The sequence below is a fragment of the Heterocephalus glaber genome, unplaced genomic scaffold, assembly GCF_053883595.1.
Source record: "Heterocephalus glaber isolate CG9 unplaced genomic scaffold, H.glaber_assembly_v1.0 deba00000281, whole genome shotgun sequence".
NCBI lineage: Eukaryota > Metazoa > Chordata > Mammalia > Rodentia > Bathyergidae > Heterocephalus > Heterocephalus glaber.
Genome location: NW_028258139.1, coordinates 12,758,540 through 12,779,353, shown reverse-complemented (window position 1 = coordinate 12,779,353; position 20,814 = coordinate 12,758,540). Strand labels below are relative to the sequence as shown.

The 20,814-nt window shown below is 47.4% G+C and overlaps 1 protein-coding gene across 4 annotated transcripts; it reads left to right on the top strand.

Annotated features, from left to right (window-relative positions):
• Nucleotides 1–6,380: 6,380 nt before the first annotated feature.
• Znf707 (zinc finger protein 707) lies at nucleotides 6,381–17,877 on the top strand. 4 transcript variants are annotated; one of them, XM_087183745.1, is made up of 6 exons: nucleotides 6,388–6,583; nucleotides 8,374–8,527; nucleotides 12,895–12,964; nucleotides 13,650–13,812; nucleotides 14,060–14,173; nucleotides 14,902–17,877. In XM_087183745.1, exons 3-6 carry the CDS (start codon nucleotides 12,950–12,952, stop codon nucleotides 15,732–15,734), a joined length of 1,125 nt encoding a protein of 374 aa, XP_087039871.1. In that variant the 5' UTR covers nucleotides 6,388–6,583; nucleotides 8,374–8,527; nucleotides 12,895–12,949; the 3' UTR covers nucleotides 15,735–17,877. The 4 variants fall into 4 exon arrangements, with proteins under 4 accessions (XP_087039879.1, XP_087039871.1, XP_004837872.1 ...); XM_004837815.4 differs by lacking the exon at nucleotides 8,374–8,527; XM_087183753.1 differs by lacking the exons at nucleotides 8,374–8,527; nucleotides 14,060–14,173 and having other exon boundaries at nucleotides 6,381–6,583.
• The last annotated feature ends 2,937 nt before the right edge of the window (nucleotides 17,878–20,814 follow it).

Below are 20,814 nucleotides of genomic sequence, written 5' to 3'. Positions count from 1 at the left end.
ACGGAAGGCTTGCAGAGAGTTCAGTACATCTCCCGCAAACAAGATGTTAACAGTCCAAGAACAACGAGGAACTGAGCAGATGTTTGTTCTCCCAGGATGTTTCTTGTCCTGGAGAATCACAGCATCACTGGATCACTGAAGTCTCAGTTGTGACCGGAGGCCAAACTGGAGTTATTCTGTAGCTGGGCTGTAGGCAAGAGAACTAGGCTAACCAAATGATTTTTCCCTAGAATTATGTAGCATTGCTCCCAACACAGCATATGCCACCATGTCCCGCTTTTTTTTTGGAAACAGCGTCTCATTATATAATTCAGGCTGACTTTGAACTCAACGAGGTCCGCCTGCCCTGCCTTGATCTCCTTCCTGAGTGCTGGGATTAGGGTTTATGATGTTAAAATGTGTCAGCAGAGGATGCCAGAGGAATACTGCAGGAAAAGGTGCTTTGTTTTCCACTTTTATTGCTTTTGTCTGCTCCTCCTGCCCAGACTGCCAATGGTACTCCCAGTGCTGCTCACCTATCAAGTCTGGGCTGCACTGTCCCTCGCACTTCCCAGCCATTTTGTAAGTGCTCCACTGCCCAGCACCCCACCCTCAGCCCCTGGAATCTCACAGTGGTCCGGCTCACTGACCTTGGCCTGCCACACATGGGTGTGTTGCCCATTGACTAGAGCTATGGTGTGGCCCAGCTCTAGCTAGATGTAAACATCCCAATCAAGGACCTCTGCAACCACCCTGTGGGGACTGTGCCCCGATCCTGGAGAGGGGTGGTCTCCACACAGGTCCTACCCACAGCCTCTCAGCCCACAGTATCCTGCGGGTCCTCTGAGCCCTGTAGATCATTCTGTTGTCATACGTAGAGCTCTATATTAGACTGTTGTTCAAATCACCATGCAGCCCCTGTCTCCTGACTGACTTTGATGCAGAGGTCATGAAATTTCACCACCCTGTGCCCCAGAGTGATCAGCGACCCCCCCCCCCGCCACCACTGCATCTTCCCTTAGGTTCGCTAGGGGGTATATCAATGGGGCTGGGGCTGCCCTTCCATGTGACTGCTGAGAATTGAGCCACTAGGAACCTGAGCTGTATGACAGGCATCACTTAGTGGTTTACACAGTAATAGTTCCGAGCATGACTGTGGACAGTGGCCTCTTAGATGTAAATCCATTATGTTCAGCCTATTTTAAAGCTTCCATTGACTGGTTTGTTTGTTTATTTCACAGGATCTTGCCAAGTTACCAAGTGCCCAAGCTGGGCTTGAACTTGAAGTTCTCCTGCCTCAGCCTCATAGAGTGCTGGGATTATAGGTGTGTGCCACCACAGCCAGTTCCATTGGCTTTCTAACACAGTAAGAATAAAATAAGAATTCTTTACACTGTTTTACAAAGCCATCTATGATCTAACCCTTTCCACTTCTCTGACTCTCCTTGTGCCTACCTTCCAGCCTCCGTGGTGGTGTCCCACTGCTATCCTGTGCTGTGAGCGTCTTATAGTTGTCATACATAACCGAGAGCCCATGGACTCCCCACTCCTTTTATCTCTAATGTTCTCCTGTGCCATTCACATGAATGATTCCTTGTCATTCAAATGAACAGTTAGATATTAGCTCTGTATTTACTTCCCAAATATTTACAGAACACTTACTAATTATTAGCACAGAGATAAAAATTATGTGTTGAATGGTGAATAAGAACATGAAGTTCAGGGCCGGAGATTTAGCTGAGTGGTTCCACCGCCTGCCTCACAAGCGCGAGGTCCCAAGCTTGATCCCCAGTACCAAAAAAACCCAAAAAGAACATGAAGTTCATAAAGCTATCATGAAGTTCAAAGTGTACAATGAATAGGAAGAAAAAGTACCTATCTCTCTTTTCACTTTTACACCATAGGCTGGGGAGAATTTTGTATACATAATGTATATTTATGTATTATAAATATATATTCCACATACACATTAGCGAGTGAACCTCAGGACACTCTATCACTGAGCATCTCCCCAGTCCTATTTATTTGTTTTTTAGTACTGGTTATTGATTTGTTTTGTTTTGTTTTTGTTTTTTTGAGACAGGGTCTCATTTTATAGTTCAGGCTGGCCTTGAACTCACAGCAATCCTCCTGCTTCAGCCTCCTGAGTGCCAGGATTACAGGTGTGTGCCACCATGCCTGGCTCAGTACTGGTGATTGAACCCAGGACCTTCACACTGAGCTACAGTCTCAACCTTTGTTTTTTATTTTTTAATTTTTTAAAAATTTTGAGCCAGGATCTTGCCAAGACACTAAATTGTGCAGGCTGGGCTCAAACTTGCAATCCTGCCTCAGTCTCCCAGAGTCCTGGGATTACAATTGTGCACCACCCTGCCTGGCTGCACAGTGCAACTCTTAGAAGAAACTATCAGGCAGAGACATCATGACACTTGATCTGGTAAGGAAGCCTTATTATTACACCAAAGATGCAGGCAACAAAAGAAGAAATAGCCCAACTGGACTTCATCAAAATTTAAAACTTTTGTGCATCGAAGGATACTATTAACAGAATAAAAATACTTTTCTCATTGCTGAGGCAAAATACCCAACACCCAAAGTTAGAGGAAAGGTTTATTGTAGCTCACAGTTTGTAGAGGTTTCAGTTCATAACTGGCTGACTCCAAGGCAGGGTGGCATGGGAGACAGGCATCACAAAGGAGAAACAGTTCATGGCAGGTAGAAGGGAGCAAGCATTGAAGTAGCAAAACAGTAAGCAACAAGCAACAACAGCAGCCCTCTTTCTGCCCTTTATATTCTATCCAGGCTACACGCTCTTAGGGCAGGTAGCACTCACACACCAGGGTGGGCCTTCCCATTATCCACACCCAGAACTATGCCAATCAGTGGGCCAATTTAGTAATCACACATCCTTGATCCCAGTATCACACACTCTAGATCCAGCCACTTCTGAAAAGCCCTACCTATGACCACATGAGGCTCTGGGGACATCTAGACAGAAGCCATAACATCACAAAACTGGAGAAAATATTTGTAAACCAAACTTGCGAGTCCAAAAGGGATTAATCTTTGGAAAATACAGAGAACTCAGACTCAGGGACTAAAAGCAACCCACTTCACAAATGGATGAAGGACTTGAATAAAGATTTCTCCAAAGAAGATGATAAATGGCCCACAAGTACATGAAAAGATGCTCAATATTTCAAGGAACAAGCCCCACTCATCTTTGATCATGTGTAACGGATGGATCAGACCGAGGACTGGGAGGGTGCAGCAAAAGTGAGAGTGTATTTTTTTTTTTTTTTGGTACCAGGGATCAAACTCAGGACCTTGCACTTGTAAGGCAGGCGCTGGAACCACTGAGCTAAATCCCTGGCCCGAGAGTGTATTTTTTGATTTTGCAAGAACGAGTATCAGCCTAACAAACAGACTGAAACACAAAGCAGTTTTAGTGAGCAATTTAACTCCTACCATACAGTTCCCTTTCCCTTTTCCTCACTGGCTTGAGTGCAATGGGGGGGCACAATCTTTGTGATCAGTGTCCACACTCTTAGGCCACTCCGTCTGTAAACAGATTGTGGGGTTTAAAAACAAGAGATTAAACTACAGGAGATAACTTCTTAACTATACGTGCTTTTCCAGTTAGAGTTAGCTTAGTGAATGCCATACTTTATTGACTGTCTACCCTCCCCTCTTTGTTTAGAGACCCTCTTGGATGAATGACCTCAGTCATGTTCCCACACTAATAGGTTTTCCTGCTCAGAATTAAAGACCTTATCCTGAAAATAGACCTCTTTAAGTTTTTATTTCTTACAAATATCACTTTTAGGAAAATGCAAATGAAAACAACTGTGAGCTACCATTTCACATCTGTTAGGATGGCTTCTATTGAAAAACCCAAGAAAGCAAAATAAAGAGAAACCAAACAACCCAAATAAAAAAATAACAGGTGTTGGCAAACATGTGGAGGAGTAGGAAGCCTTGTACACTGTGCCAGGAACATAAATGGTACCACTGTGGAGAATGGTATGGCTATTACTCAAAAAATTAATATAGAATTACTATATGCAATTCCATTTCTGGGTTTATTATATCCAAAAGAAGTGAAAGCCTGTATTTAAAGAGAAATTCATAAGCTGGGCATGGTGGCACACATCAATCCCAGCACTTGAGAGGCTGAGGCAGGAGGATTATTGCAAGTTTGAGGCCAGCTTGGACTAAATAGTGAGTTCAAGGCCAGCCTAAAATAAATAGGGAGACCCTATCTCAAAAAAACCAAAAGCAAACAAACAACCTCCCCCCAAAGAAAGAGAGATAATCATATACCTTTGTTCCTAGCAGCATTATTCACTATTAAGTAAAAATTATAGGTGGCCATTGTTTTCGACTAGGCTTCTACACTGGGCCCCAGCATACGTGATTAAAAATTTAAAAGATAGGGCCAGGAATTTAGCTCATTGGCACTTCGCCTGCCTCACAAGCACAAGGTACTGAGTTCGATCCCCGGTACAAAAAAAAAAATTACTGAAGTCCCATACAACTGCACTGCAACTAAGTTGTTATTTGACATGTTGAGAAGTCAGGAGAGTGCTTCTGAATGGGCATAATAAAGTTCCTGCACATTTAATCCTTACCAAAAAAATAACCTGGAGTATTTGATAGCTATTTTTTCTATTGTCTGTCTCCCTGTTTCTGACTCAGGCAAAAAGTAACATTGAAATGACCACAAAAAAAAAGAAAAGAAAAGAAAAGAAAAAAAAGTTGGGCGTGGTGGTGCACACCCAAAATCCCAGCACTCAGGAGGCTGAGGCTGGAGGATTGCTGTGAGTTTGAGACCAGCCTGGGCTACATAGTGAGTTCAAGGGCAGCCTGGACTACAAAGCGAGACCCTACCTACAAAAAACTAAAAACTGGGCCAGGGATTTAGCTCAGTGGTTCTGCGTGCCTGCTGCGCAAGTGCAAGGTCCCAAGTTCGATCCCCGGTACCAAAAAAAACCCCACTAAAAACTAAAAACAAAACAAAACAAAAAAAAGATCAAGACCAATCTGCTCTTCATTTGTTGTTTCTGCTTTTTTTAGCCTTTCTCCATCTATAAAATCAAACTTGACTCAGATCATCAGAACATATATTCTATTTTATGCAATGAAGTGTTCCCTAATTCTAGAAAGGCAAATGAAGTCAACTGAGATCCTTAGAATTACATTTGACATCACAATGGCTCTGGTGTCTGTTGATAGATAAGCAGATACACAAAACACAGTCTAGTCATACAGTGGAATATTGTTCAACCTTGCAGAGGGAGGAAACCCTATGTTCTAAATTGGATTTGAAATACAGTATTCCCCCAAACTCATCTGCCAAAGGCTTGATTGGCATCTGATGGGATTTTGGGATGTGATTGAATCATGAGAGATCTAAAAAGTGGATTATCCATTGATGAGATCATACTTTGATGGCATTATTGGGAAGTGACGGAAATAGAAGGTGGGGACTAGTTGAAGGGAGTGGATCATGGAAATGTGATCCAGGGGCCTTTATCTGGTTTCCGACGCCTTTCTCCCAGACTCTCAATCTCTCTTGGCTTCCAGGCTGCCATGAAGTGAGCAGCTTTCTTCTGTCATATCCTTCCACTAAGATGTTTCTTCTGCTTTGGAGCCAGCCCATGACAGACTGGATTACAACCTCTGAAAATGTGAGGTAAAATAAATAAAATTTTTAAAAAAAATTTTGAGGGGTGGGCAGGGATTCCCCATGTAGCCCAGCTTGGCCTCCAACTGGTGAGCCTTCTGCCGCAGTCTCCTAAGTGTTGGGATTGAAGGGGTACACTCCCTTTCTTGGATATTTCCTCCTTAAAGTTGATTTGTGTCAAGTGTTTTGTCACAGAAATGAAAAGCTGACTACTAATACATTCTGATGCAGGCTACAGCATGGATGAACATGATGCATAATGAAACAAACTAGTTATAAAAGGTCAAATCTTGTTAGATTCCACTTATATGACAAATTCATAGAAACAGACTAGACTAGTGTGGTCAGGCCTGCTGGAGTGGAGTGAAGAATTAGTATTTCCTGGGTCCCACTTTCCATATTGCACAATGAAGTGTTGCAGAGATTCACAAGACAACATGTTAAAGTTTCTTAACACTACAGCAAAGTGCACATACCAATGGTCAAGACCACAAACTACATTTAACCATAAAAGAAAAAATATCTCCGGAAGGCGTCTACACCCCACCCAGCTGAAGTAGGGGTCTCGGGCGGGTCCATAGCAGCTGGGAGGGTTCAGCGTTTGGGCCCAGCAAGGGGTGCAAAGTCAGTGCAGGTTAAACCCCGGCCAGGTGAGTGTCAGGAGGGCGGGGCCTAGGGAGGCCGGGCACCACCAAGACTCGCCTCCTAGAGGGACCGGAAGCAGCCTCCTGGGCGGTGCACTTCCGCCGGGAAGTTGAAGTAGGCGCGCGGAGCCAAAGTCGTAACAGTTCCTAGCTGGTCGTAGGCGTCTAATCAAGCACTGTGACACCTTGCACTTCAGGCATTCAGTCCTGGCTTTAGCTGCACTGCACCAGAGGCCTGATTCGAGTCCTCCCTCTGCCCCCGCGAGGTCCTCAGGTAAGCTGGCGAAGCCCTTTCCTCCCTCTTCCTACCCCTCCGCCTTCGCCCCAGCCTGCACCCCCGGCCGTCCCTTCTGCCAAAAGCAGTGTTTTGCCCTTTGAGGTACATTGGTGCCTTTGTCGTACCCCACTGCACTGTATATATGGGGCTATTTCTGACTATTTTGTTCCCTTGGCCTGCATGTCCATCTTTATACCCCCTCCTCCTGTCTTCGTTACTCTAGCTTTATAGTGTGTTACCCGAATAATTTAAGGCTGTCCGCGGCGACGGCCAGTACAAGGCCACTTCTACTTCGAAGAGGAGTAGTAGGAGTAGTAAGAACTGGTAGGAAGAAATCAGGGTCATTCAAGGGCCGGCCTTGCATAAGATGGAGGGATTTTCTCCTCAGAGTTCCATTTTGAGGGGCGCAAAGAGTAGAAAGGAGGAGCAGGGCAGGAAGTCTACATGCTGAGAGGTCTCTTGATCACTCAGTTTATCCCTCAACTCTCTCCTCCCCGCCCTGTTTTTATCTTGTAGGACTGGGAATTGAACCCACGGCCTTGCACATGCCAGGCAAGTGCTCTACCACCGAACCATACTCCCCCCACACACATCTTTTTATTTATTTATTTAGTTAGTTAGTTAGTTAGTTTTTTTGAGGCAGGGTCTCCCTTTGTAGTCCAGGCTGGCCCTGAACTTTCTATGTAGCCCAGGCTGGCCTCGAACTCGCAGGGATCCTCCTGCCTCAGTCTCCCGAGTGCTGGGGTTACAGGTGTGCACCACCACACCCAGTTTACACACACACCTTTTTAACACAGAGTCTGGCTAAGTCGCCTAGGCTGGCTTCGAAGTTGTCATCCTCCTGCCTAGGCCCTTGAGTAGCCGAGATTACAGGAGTGGGTCACCATAGGGTCCTCTGGCAGTAGGTCTTTTGGGATATATATAATACTTGGTGGGGAGAGGGGGTCCCCAGGGATTGAACTCAGAACTTTTGGACTGAGCTACATTCCCAGTCTTTTATTCTTATTTTATTTATATTTGGTTTCTTGAGTTAGGGTCTTGCTATGTAGCTCAGGCTGGGCTTGAACTTGCAGCAGCCCTCCTACCTCAGCCTCCTGAGTGCTACAGGCATGTGCCACCATACCTGGCTCATTTGTAAAGTTTGAGACAAAATCTAGCTACCATTGGAGTCCAGGCTGGGCTCAATTCTTGGACCTCCTGCCTCAGCTTCCCAGGTTGCACCACCACACCTAGCTGGACATATTAAAAAGCTGACATCAATTTATATGTTTTGTGTTAGTTACACAGAAGTAAAGACTAAAGAGAAGCATTACGAAGGTCAACAAATACGAGTTTTGTAGTTCTAAAAGATTTAGCAGTTAACATCTTCTGCTTCTGGTTGGTTTTCTGTTTAGAATTTAGAATGGCAGGCAAAAGAGAGGTCACATAATAAGATTAGTGTGGTACAACAACCTTTCAGCAGGGCAAAAAGCAGGGACAACTCCGGAGGAGACACCCTATTATAGGTAGTGTTAGAATCAGGTAGTGGAAGTCTTCCAACTTATTCTTCAAGATCGGTTATTCCTGTGCTTTGCATTTCCATATAAACTTTTATAATCATTCTGTTAATTTCCACAAAAAGCCTGTTGGTGTTTTCATGGACTTGTGGAATCTGTAGATCAGTTTAGGGAGGGCTGAAAACATCTATAAACATGGGTGTGCTAATTTAACCCATTTGCTGGTACATTACCTCCTGACATCCTTGGAATCTGAAGTCAGTGTCTTTTTTTTTTTTTTTGAGGTACTAGGGATGGAACCAAGGCCTTCATGCAGCTGCATCCTCAACCCTTTGAAACAGATCTTGCCTTTCGCTGCCTGCTGTGAAACAGATCTTGCCAAATTGCCCGGGTTAAGCTCAAACTTGGGATCTTGTTTCCTCAGCTTCCAATAATAGGATTACAGGTGTGTGCCACCACACCCAGCTCAATATCTTTTGGTTTTTTGTTTTTCAGTATTAAAGGAAATCCAGGCATGGTGTCACAAGCCTGTGACCCCAGCACTGGGGAGGCTGAGGGGGGAGAAACGCTGTGAGTTTGAGGCCAGCCTAAACTGCATAGCAAGACCCTGCCTCAAGAAAAAAAAAAAAAAAGGAAACACTTACTTAAAATTATTATTATTATTATTATTATTATTGTTTTCTGGTACTGGAGATCAAACTCAGGACCTTGTGCTGCTGAGCGAAATCCCTAGCCCTTAAAAAGTATTTTTTATTCGATCCCCGATACAAAAAAAAATTATTTTTTAATTTTAATTTTTAGCAGGCATGGTGCACACTTGTAATCCCAGCCCTTGGTAGGCTAAGTCAGGAGGATCGCTGTGAGTTCAAGGCCAGCCTGGGCTACGTAGTGAATTTAAGGCCAGCCCGAACATACAGAAATAAATTTTTAGTTTTATTAGTATATATTTACAGTACTTAATGATTACATTCATTGTGAGGAGTGAGTACATGTACATAGCACATCTTTGGTTCGGGGGTTAGAAAGGGTTTCTCTATGTAGGTAGTCCAGGATGGCCTTGAATGCACATCCATCCTCCTGCCTCAGCCTCTTCACTGCTGGGATTACAAGCATGTGCTACCACACCCAGCTTTCTGTATATATTCTTTTTTTTTTTTTTTGGTACTGGGGATCGAACTTGGGTCCTTGTGCTTGCTCAGCAGGCGGCAGAACCACTGAGCTAAATCCCCGGCCCCTCTGTATATATTCTTAAATGACAAAATATCATTCAGCTAAGGGTAAAAAGTCAAATTTGTTTTCTAACTTTTCTGTGCAGTCACACTGTAATGAAGTCATTCCCTTTAACCATTCTTCCTTTGTAAAAAACCCTATGCTTTCAGCCTCCAATTTCCACACTAAAACTAGCATAATTTAAAGTTCAACAACAGTGTCTTCACAAAATCTTTCCATTCCTTCTGGCCCTAAACTTCTTCAGAATCTGGGTACTCATAAAACCAAGCCAAGCACTTGCTTCAACAGTGTTACTCTCCACTTACTATTCAGCAGGGGATCTGGATCTGCAATAGCTGAAGATTTTACACTTTTTCAAACCTTTATATTCTGCTATTGCTGCTGCCACCCCAGAGGATTTTCTCTTCTTCGCTGGCATCTTCTGCCCTCCCTGGGGAAGGAGATTGTTGTGCCCTGGAGGCCCCTTAGCTTTGGCACCGGCTTCCCAGAGACAGCAGCAAGTGGAGGAGCAGAGCCACCAGCTCTGTCATGGTCCAGCTGCTGCCCACTTTCAGGTCTCCGGCTATCTTTCCCTGGAGCAGAGGTGTTCCTTACATGTGGACACTATGGTTGGATCTCACTAGAAGATAACATGAACAGTGTGGGACCTCCGCTCATCATAGAGAGCCCAGGATTTTAATTATGGTTTTTGTCCTTTGCCCTATTAATATGGATAATGGTATTGGTTCATTTATGATTGATGCTGGAAAAGTTGGGGCAGTGTCTTAGTTAACTTTCTTGTTGCTGGGACAAGATACCCGACAACCACAAGTTAAAGGAGGAAAGGTTTATTTTAGCTCACATATTGTAGAGGTTTCAGCCCATAGTCTGGTTTCGAGGCAGTGGAGCATGGCAGAGGGACATGGCAGAGGAGAGACAGTTCATGGTGTAGCAGGCAGGAAACAGCAAGCCTTCTTTCTTTCCTGTTTTATTTTAATTAATTTATTTATTCATTAGTTTTTTGTGTTTTTTTTTTCCGGTACTGGTGATTGAACTCAGGACCTTGAGCTTGCCAGGCAGGCACAGCACCACTGAGCTACATCCCTGGCCTTATTTATTAGTTTTGTTTTTGTTTTTGTTTTGGTACTGGAGATCAAACTCGAGTCCTTGCGCTTGTGCATCAGGTGGCAAAACCACTGGCCCATATTTATTAGTTTTCTGAGACAAGGTCTCACTATGTAATTCAGGCTGGCCTTGAACTTACTATGTATCCCAGGCTGGCCTCAAACTCCCAGCAATCCTCCTGCTTCAGCCTCCTGATTCCTGGGATTATAGGCCTGTGCCACCACGCCTGGCCTTGTATTGTATTGTGTTGTGTTGTGTTGTATTTTGAGAGAGGGTCTTGCTTTGTAGTTCAGGCTGCCCCCCCCCCCAGCTGGTTTTGAACTCACTGTGTAGCCCAGGTTGGCCTCGAACTCTCAGTGATTCTCCTGCTTTAGCCTCCTGAATGCTGGGATTATAGATGTGCACCACCATCCCTGGTCCATTCTTTCCCTTTTTATTCTACCCAGGCTACAAGCCTATTGGTTGGTGCCCCGTACACCCAGTGTGGGTCTTCTCTCTTCAGTAAATCCATCATCCATACCCAAAACTATGCTAAATGAGTCACTGGACTGATCCAGTATCACACACTTGATATCCAGCTACCTCCCAAAAGCTCCACCTATGAGCCCTTGAGGCTTTGAGGGGCCATTAGATATAAGCCATAACAGGCATTCATTGTGATTAAAGTTAATGTCATGCTCTTGAAAGGAAAAACTCAATTTATTGAGGATTTACTGACAGAAAGAAGCCTGTCTTGGACAGTTGCAAGACAAGAGGCTCCCTGTACTCCTAGGCAAAAGGAAAGGGTTTATATGCTGAGCTGGACAATGGTGCGATTAACCACGATTAACCAGAATATACCTGGCCTTTCTAAAAAACCATTGCCATGTCAAATGTCAGTTAAGAAACTGTGGGTTAAAAAAAAAAAAGAAACTGTGGGTAAGGCTGGGGATTTAGCTCAGTGGTTCCACTGCCTGCCTAGCAAGCGCAAGGTCCCAAGTTCGATCTCCGGTACCAAAAGGAAAAGAAGAAATAGTCGGTATCTTTGCCTAGCACACCACACTCAGGACTGTCTTAATGCCAGGGTCAACTGGTAGATAAAAATGGCATCTTTGGGCCAAAATGGCTGTGGCTATGACAAGCTAGATTCCTATAGACTACAAGTTGGAAGATATATAAAAACATTTAGTGGTTAGGTATTAACTAATAAGGCTCTGGAGGAAAAAGAGATAATCATTTATGAGGGGAGGTGGACACAGGTAGCACCACTGTGCAGAGAAGCTGGCTGGGCAGTCTCCTGCAGGGTCGGGCCTCTCAAACTCATGGTCACCAGCTCCAGCCAATGCAGATCGAAATAACTTTGTGTTCTTGGATAAACTCACTGGTCGTGATGTAGAATTCTTTTCATATATTTCTGGACTTCACATCCTGGTATTTTAAGAATGTCTGCCTCTTTTTTTTTGGTACCAGGGATCAAACTCAGGTCCTTGCGCTTGCGCAGCAGGCGGCGAAACCACTGAGCTAAATCCCCGGCCCTAGAATGTCTGCTTCTTTATAATAGAGATTGGTCTTTTCTGAAATATTAAGGGTTTGATTCAGGGTTGTGCTGACTTCACTAAGAGACTGGAAAGTGTAGCAGGTAGAGCCTGGACTTCCTCTGCTTTGTCAGTTTGGTAATGTCTTTTTCAGGGAATTTGTCCGTTTCATGTAAATTGCTGAACTTGTCAGCCCCTTAGGGGACTCCTGCTGTCCCTCTCTCTCTCTCTCTCTTTTTTTTTTTTTATGGTACCTGGGATCAAACTCAGGACTTTGCCCTTGCCAGGCAGGGGCGGTGCCGCTGAGCTGCATCTCCAACCCAGTCCATCTCTGATGTGTGAATAAGGTGTAGACTTTTCCTGAAGCTTCTGTCTTTTGTGACTTGGGACTGGCCTCATCTGTACCCTGGGGGTCTGTCTTCTCTGAAGAGACACAGCCTGAGGCAGAAGCCCCATCCCTACCTGCAGGTTAGGGGAGCAACTGGCTGGCCCCAGAGACTCAGTAAAGATTTCCTTCATGTGTTTCCTGGGGCTGCCCCATATTTAAATGTGGGGGGAGGTTGACCTGTGGCCTCTGGTGGGAAAGTGCCTGGGGAGATTTTTCATGCCCAGTGTTACAGGAACAGCTAGGTTGCCTGCCTGGAACTCCAGTGCCTCTGTTGGGGTTTTAGTACCAAGTTCTGTAGTGCCACGTCTTCAGCCAGAATTGGCTGGTCTCAGCCTCACCTGGTGACAGGTCTAGCCTGCTTCCTGGTGCTGCAGAGATTTTGTGTGTGGGAGGAACCAGGGCACTTGCCTTCCTGTGTACCTGCCTGGCTCTGTGCTTACCAGATACGCCAAGTGGGAGGAGGGGGCACCACCGGTTTTTCCTGAACTCCCTGGAATTGTAAGTTGGGAGCAGCCTCTGGTGGTCAGGTGAGGTTCCTAGGCCTGGTGCTCATGCTCATACACTTTGTTTCCCCAGACCAGCTGTTTCTGGCACCTGCATTTCCCCGGGGTGGGCAGCCACTGCTGTTCCCATGGATGTGTCCCAGGTGAGCCCACGGCCTCCCTCTGCCCCACAGGACCCCCCAAGCTCCAGCACAGGCCAGGAGGCTTCCTGTGTGGGCCTGCCCTTTTGCTTGTTCTCTTTTCATGAGGGAGGAAGAAAGAGAAAAGAATCTAATTTATCTACATGATGAGTAGAATAGATGTGATAGTAAGCTTGGAACATATATTTGAGTTTCTTAGGTATTGTCTTAGGTCTACTACAGCTACAAAAACAAAATACCAGTCTGGGCAGCTTAAACAGAAGGCATTTACTTCTCTATTCTGAGGCTCCAAGTCCAAGGTGTTAGCATATTCAGTTTCTCGTGAGGCCTGCTTCCTGGTTTGTAGAGGCTGTCTTTGTACTGTATCCTTGTGTGAGGTGAGAGAGCCAGGGAAGTCTCTGGCTTTCTTATGCAGACCCTAGTATCCTCTGTCCAGGGCCCTGCTATAGGAACTCATTTAACTTTGCTTGCTTCCTAAGAAGCCCCGTTTCCAGTACAGGGGCTACTGTACTGGGGCTAGGGTTCTAGCATATGAATTTGGGGGCAGACATCTTGTCCATAACTGGTGCCTTTGCTGTGCTTAACTGTGGGCTCCCGGGGGTTTTCCTCCCTGGGGAATACCTGCCTTCACCCCTGCCTGCCTGGATTCCTGGGTTTCAGCGCCTCTGTCTCTCTTGCCCTCTCTCAGGAGCAGCTAGCCCTGGAGCCGCCATGCATGTTTCAGTTGCCAGTGACCTTCAAGGATGTGGCTGTGTACTTCTCAAAGGAAGAGTGGGAGTGTCTCAGTCCAAAGCAGAGGGCCCTCTATCGGAATGTGATGCTGGACAATTTCAGGAGCCTGGTAGCACTGGGTGAGGTTGCATGTATGGCTCAGGACCTAGGGATCCTCCCTGCACCAAGTTTGGTCCTCGAAGAGGTGGGGTCCTGGTGTCTAGACTCCTATCTCCCTCCTGTCCTGTCTGTCTCCTGGTGGCTTCTCCAGGAGCCCCTAAGGCTAGTCTGGCTGCTTGGTTCACATTATCCTGACCCAGAGGTAGTGTGAGCCACACCCTGCATTTTGTCTTCTGGACAAATAAAACACTTCTCTCTTTTGAGAAGGATTTTGCGGCCCCAGACCAGACCTTGTCTCTCGCCTGGAGCAGTGGGATGAGCTGTGGGTTGAGGACTGTGAGAAGACTGAGCTTCAGGAAGCACAGAGTGCCCCCTGCCCAGGTGAGCACCATGGGGTCTGGCCTGGGGTTGGCCGGCTCATCCCTCCATCCCCACAACTCCCAGCTGGTACCCAGCATATAGCCCCAACCAAGGGCCCCTTCCCCTCTTTGCAGGAGAGGGACATGAAACTGTCCACATGAGGGACTTTAGAAGCACAGGGGCAGCTGAGGCGTGACTGTGTGTACTAGGCCAGTGCTCTACTGGGCAGCCACACTCCAGTCCTAGGTTTTATTTTTTCCTTCAGATCCCCCTCACAAGTGAGATCAGGCAGCTGCATGCCTGAGACAGACTGGAAGGTCCCTGGAGCATGTGAAGCCACAGGCTGGGGAGGGCACCAGGTCCTAAGTTGGGGCAGCTTCTGGCTTGGGGCTCAGTGGTCTGTATTGTGGAGCTCTACTTCTAGCCAGGGCAGGCCTGCTGGTGGATGCATGCATGTTTAGAGCACATTCTCTTGGCTCAATTGTTGTACTAGGTAGATACACATGAATGTGTGCTATTGGGCTATTTAAACCAATTTATAGTACTTCACCATGCTGGTCATGACAGGGTTTGTCTAGCTGCTGTCTAGTTGGGTGAACATATAACTCATGTCACTTTTTTGGAGCAACTCTCTAATTAGATTGAAATAAGTTAATTTAATATTTGGTATCTTTTAATGTACTGGCTTGTATGACCTGGCCTGTCCCTGGGCCGTCAGCCCTGTATAAACCTTTTGGTGTCTTCCACAGGGGCAAGGAAGCCGGTTGACTGCAGGAGACGCTGCCGTCGGCTGGCTTGGGCTCACAAGAAAGTCCACCTTCAGGGAAGACACCCAAACACCACCCCCGCAAGTTATATGCAGTTTCCCAGAGCTGCTTCAGGGAAGAGAGCAGATGAGCCTGTGGCTCTGCAGGCCCAGGTGTGTGGTGAGTCTTTTGGGCAGCGGCCAGGCCTTGAGGAGCAGCACAAGGGCAGCGGCAGAGCACAGGTGTTCATCTGTGGCACTTGTGGGAAGGTGCTGAGCTGCCACAGCCGGCTGGCTGCCCACCAGATGGTACACTCGGGTGCCAGATCCTTCGCCTGCCTCGAGTGTGGCCAGACCTTCCGCTGGGTCTCGAACCTCCTGCGCCACCAGAGGAACCACACAAGTGAGAAGCCCTTCTGCTGTGAGCTGTGTGGACAGGCCTTCAGCCTAAAGGACCGCCTGGTGCAGCATCGCAAGGTGCACACGGGGCACCGGCCCTACGAGTGTGGTGCTTGTGGCAAGGCCTTTAAACAGAAATCTAACCTGCTGCGCCACCAGCTGGTGCACACAGGTGAGAGGCCTTTCCACTGTGCCGTCTGCAGCAAGGACTTCCGCACTAAGGAGAACCTCAGCCACCACCAGCGGATCCACAGTGGTGAGAAGCCCTATACCTGTTCTGAGTGTGGGAAGGCCTTCAGGTGGCCCAAGGGCTTCAGCATCCATCAGAGGCTGCACCTGACCAAGAGGGTCTACGAGTGCGAGCGCTGTGGGAAGGGCTTTCGCCACCTGGGCTTCTTCACTCGGCACCAGAGGACCCATGGGCGAGGCAAAATGTAGAAGTGCCTGGGTCCAGCAGGCCTGTGTCCTGACTAAAAGTTGGGCCATGGGGACAGATTGGTCCAACAGTCCCTCTCCAGCCTGGAAGAGCCTTTCTTGATCCTTAAAGCAACTGTTCAGAGCTTCCTGAATCCCCCAAGTTTATCAGAAAAACTGCTGTTAGGGGAAAGAGATCTGGAGCCACAGTGCTGTTTCCCAGATGGCCAGGGTCCAAGATGGCCTGAGGCTATGTGCAGCCCTGGGAGAGTGGACAGAGAAGTTCCTGGTATTTTGCCCTCTCCAGCACCCGTGGCTCTCTGCCCAGGAACCAAACCCTTCTCTGAGTGTCACTCCTGTGCACTTTAACTTCCTTTCCTGCCTCTCTCTCCTCACCTGTGCTTTCTCCCTTCTGTCTTCCGTGTGGCCTAAGCAAGGCAGCTTTGAATTGCACAGAAGCAAAGACCCTTCTGCAACCTTCACAGAGGGGACTTTGAAATGAGCACCTTTGTAATGTTGCAACCCCTAAAGGATTGTGGAAAGACCTGAACTCATAGGCTGCTGACAGCGTACTGCCTGTGTGGGGAAAGCATCCCATGTGTACAGGACAGTCAAGAGTTTCTTTTTTGGTACCAGGGATCGAACTCGGGTCCTTGTGCTTGCACAGCAGGTGGCGAAGTCACAAATTTCTTAAAGCTACGTCCTCAGAGGGCTGTTCTCTAGTTTCTCAAACTGAAACTGACTCAGGTGGTGTCTTTGGTAAAATGGCATTGCATCTTCTCTTTGTGCTTAAGTAGGTTGTTATTGGGAAGGTTGTCCCCAGGGCTGGGTGGGGAGCCCGGTGGGGCATCTGGACAGCCCTTTTGCTTTGGGCTCAGACCTCTGCCTCAGGGCAGAGCTGTCAGAGTGCCGGGTAGAGGCAGCTAGAGCCTCTGGCTCTGGGTTGGGTATGCGGGCAAGGACAAGACACCAGCCCTGCATTCTCATGGGGCCATGAGCCATCTAGCTGCTGCCAACCTGGGACTGTTCAGCTCAGCCCTGGGCCCTTCTGCTTTTAGGGACCCTCAGTTAATAGGGCCCCTTTGGTCCAACACTACCACATGTTGTGGGCTCTCCTTGGCACTGGGTGGCCGGAGGTGGTGGGAGCTGGTTGGATCTTAGAGCAGTATACAGTGCCTGTGTTCACCTTGGGGCATTTTCTGGGAAAGAGGTGACCTCTTTGTTCTCACCTTGGGATGTCACTGCTGATCCAGCCAGAAACATATATCTGCCATGCAGAACTCTTGGGCAGCCCTGTATTCTGGAGGTGATCAAGGGCCAAAGCACTTGGTCTATCTCAGGTTATCTGAATAGCTTATGAAGCATTTTGCTTTGGCTTTTTAAGGATTCCGGTTAACAAGGGTACATGGAATTACAAATGAGTTTGTAGGAAGTAGGATGAAGAAGTTCAGCCTGGCAAGATGTGATGAGTCAGACCTCATGAGAGATGCTACCAAATACCCTTCCTCAGTAAACCAGAGGCATAAAGTCAGGGTGGGGCTGGGGGTGACTCTGATTGGAACAAACCAGCTGTAAGAAGGCATTTTTGAGACAATCGTGGAAATTTGAACAGGGCCTGAGGGTTAGGGAATTTGTGATGATACGGCTATTATTATAAAGAGTCCTTATTGAGAGAAATTCCGACTTATTTATGGGGGAAATGACACGGTGTCTTGAGATTTGCCTTAAAATTGTAATAAGGAAAAGGAAATTGGGAAAATTTTGGAAGTTGTTCAAGAAAGAATTATGTTTCCATTTTCTGTATTTTTTTTCTTATTTTAAGTTCATTAATACATACTGAAGAAGCTATGAGGTTAGGCTTCTCAGTCTACACAGACTGCCATGAGGAAACACTGCATACTGGGTGGCGTGAACAACAGAAACTTACTTCCTCCATTCTAGAGGCTGAAGACGAATTGGGTGCCAGCATCTTTCCTTCTGGTGAGGGCTTTTCCTGGCTTGTGATGGATGGCCTGGGGGCTGGTGTCTCTCTCCCATTGAGGGGCCCCACCCATGTAACGTCATTTTTTAAAAATTAATTTTTTGATACACTCTAGATAAACATAATGATCACATTCATCATAGGGAATTTGTACTTGTACATAATATATCTTGATTCTTCTTTTTCCCTCACATGTAACTTCATCTAAACCACATCACCTCCCAAAGACCGCCCCCCTCCTGGTGTCATGCCATTGGGTTTAGAGCTCTACCATACAAGCCCTAGGGGGATACAGTTCAGGCTGCCCAAGGGATTGTGGACAGCTTTTCTTTGCTTGTATCATCCAAGCACATGCAAAAAACCACACAGCTGTTGGGCAGGTGTCTTGTTTGTGTCCTGGCCAGTGGAGAAAGTCAGGAAGGCCTTCAGGTGGTTGAGTGCAGGTGAAAAGCCTGTCTTGGAATGGAGCACCTTGTACCTGTGGGCAGTGGATGCCAAGGATGGCACAACCTGAACTGGAGGTTTTTGTTTTTTGCAGTTCTGGGGATCAAACCCAGGGGTGCTCTGTACTGAGCTACATCCCTAGGCCTTTTTTATTTTATCTTCAGACAGTCTTGCTAAATTGCCTAGGCTGGCCTTGAACTTGGAATCCTCCTGCCTCAGCCTCTTCAGTAACTAAGGTTACAGGTATGTGCCACATGTCTGGCTGGACTTGAGTTTTGAGAGTCCTGGAACAAGCTGGCCTTGTCTGAATTCCTTGTACCTGATTCTTAATTCTTCATGATGCTTTCACTTCAGTTGTGGGATTAAATATGAATGACACAGAATTTAGTGATGAACCGTGCTCCATCTGATGATGGTTATCTGTTGACCAGAGGAGGCCACCTGGTGCTTGGTGGCAGTTTTGCCCATTGATGGATAGCCATGCGTGACCAGTCTGCATCCTTTGCCTGCTTCATGGGCTCTGGTGCCCATGGGGGTTTCCTTCCTGGCATTCTGGAAGTGGTAAGGGCAGGCGGGTGAGGAACAGCGGGGGTATCCCTAGCTAACTTAAGGCTGCCGCTTGACCTTCCTCATTTCACCTAGGTGCCCTTAGACATCCCAGGGCAGAGCCTGGTTGCTGTGAAGCAGGGAACAGGTACAGTGGTGCTAGGATAGCCTGTGTTTTGACTCTACCCACTCTCCGCTGGTAGTGCCTTCCAGGGTAGGGCAACAAGGGTGGCTCCCTGGCACCTGTCCTCTAGGCACCACCTTCTCAGGATAGGTGAGTCTGGCCAGCAGACTCCTCCCTCCCCTGTCCACAGGTAACTCACTAGTCTGGCCTGGGCAACCATGTTCCTCCAGAGATGCACCAGGTGGTAGGAGCAGCAGAGAGCTCCAGGACAATAAGGGCCCTGTGGTTTTCACCGAAGACCTTGCCCTAGAGAAGTCCACAGTGCCGGGAAGAGAACGTGCTGTAGACAGATGCATTTCCTAGGGGGAGTGGAAGGCTAGGGAAATCAGTATCTGGGTGCATTCTAGTTGCAGTGCACCATGAGCTACCGAACTGTCCTGGCTGGTGGGATCTGCTGTGTCCCAGTCTCACGGTCTCAGAAGTACGGGGTCCCACAGGGGAGATGACCACTGGTTCTCTGAGGGCAAGGCTGGCCCTACTAGTTCACTTTGTGGTGTTTCTATATGTGGCTTTTGGGACCTAAATCATGGACCCATCAAATGAAATGCTTTGGGGAATTTGGAATAGGTAGATTTTTATGTGTTTTTTTGTTTTGTTTTTGTTTTTTTTTTGGTACCAGGGATTGAACTCAGGTACTTGTGCTTGCACAGCAGGCAGTGAAACCACTGAGCTAAATCCCCGGCCCGATTTTTATGTTTTTTGAGGCAGGATCTCACTATGGAGCCCATCGCTGGCCTCGAACTCACAACGATCCTCCTACCCCAGCCTCCCAATTACTCCCTTGAATTATGGGCATACATCACAGACCTGGGTGGAATGTGTAGATTTTGAACAATAATGTTAAAACATCTGACTTGCCAGTGTGAGCCTAATGGTGGGACCAATATTGGATTTAAACTAGAAGCAGCATCTTTTTAGCCAGCCTGTCTTCAGACCAGAGGACTGGACTGTGGAAGCCTGGGATCCAATCGCAGTGGGAAAGTAAGGATGATAGGAGACTAGGTGTGGCACCTCCACACTCCTCTCCTCTCCGTGTTGCCCTCCACTCCCACATGCACCCCAGTTAGGAAATCTGACACCCACCTCACTGTGCAGCCACATCCCCAGCCCTTTTTTTAAATTTTTGAGACAGTGTCTTGCTTGGTTACTAAATTGCCCCTGGCTGGGCTCCAACTTGAGATCCACCTGCCTCAGCCTCCCACACTGCTTCAATCACAGACATGCCATCATTCCCAGATCCAACTTTTAAAAATGTTTGAGTTCTTGGCAAAAAGCACTTCCTGGGGCTGGGGATTTACCTCAGTGGTGCCACTGCCTGCCTCGCAAGCACAAGGTCCTGAGTTTGATCCCCAGTACCAAAAAAACCAAAACACGCTTCCAACACTGGCCTGCTGGGATACCTCCATTCTTCCCCTCCCCAGCTCCAACCTTGCCCTAGGAACTGGGAGGGAGGGTGAGCGGGAGATCCACTTGGTCCCCTGGAGGAAACTTGAGGCCTTGGGCTCAGGAGGGGCTGCCAAAGGCCTGGCGTGCCCACTCGGGAGCCCAGGGTGCATGGAGCAGCTGGCTCAGAGCCATGAGTAACCACAACGGTCCACCAGGCCCAGCGCTGGTCCCAGAACTTGCTCTGCCCTGGGGCATTCCTGGCCCATCCCCTGAGTACCTTTGGGCCAGGGCCGAGGGCACAAGGCAGGTCTCTCATTCAGTGTTGACAAATTCAAACCTTGGTCCAGGAACACTGTTATAACTGCCTTTGCACATTGAGACATGTCAATGAAATGCAAGTTGTGACCCTGGGAAGTGTGGCAGAGGTGGGAAAGATGCTATTGGAACAAGTGACAGAGTCTGAATGTGAGCTACAATTTAGATAGTATTTTTTCCATGGTATATTTCCTGCAACCCAAAGTAGCTCAGAACTCTGCACACATGGACACCAAGTGACAGGGACC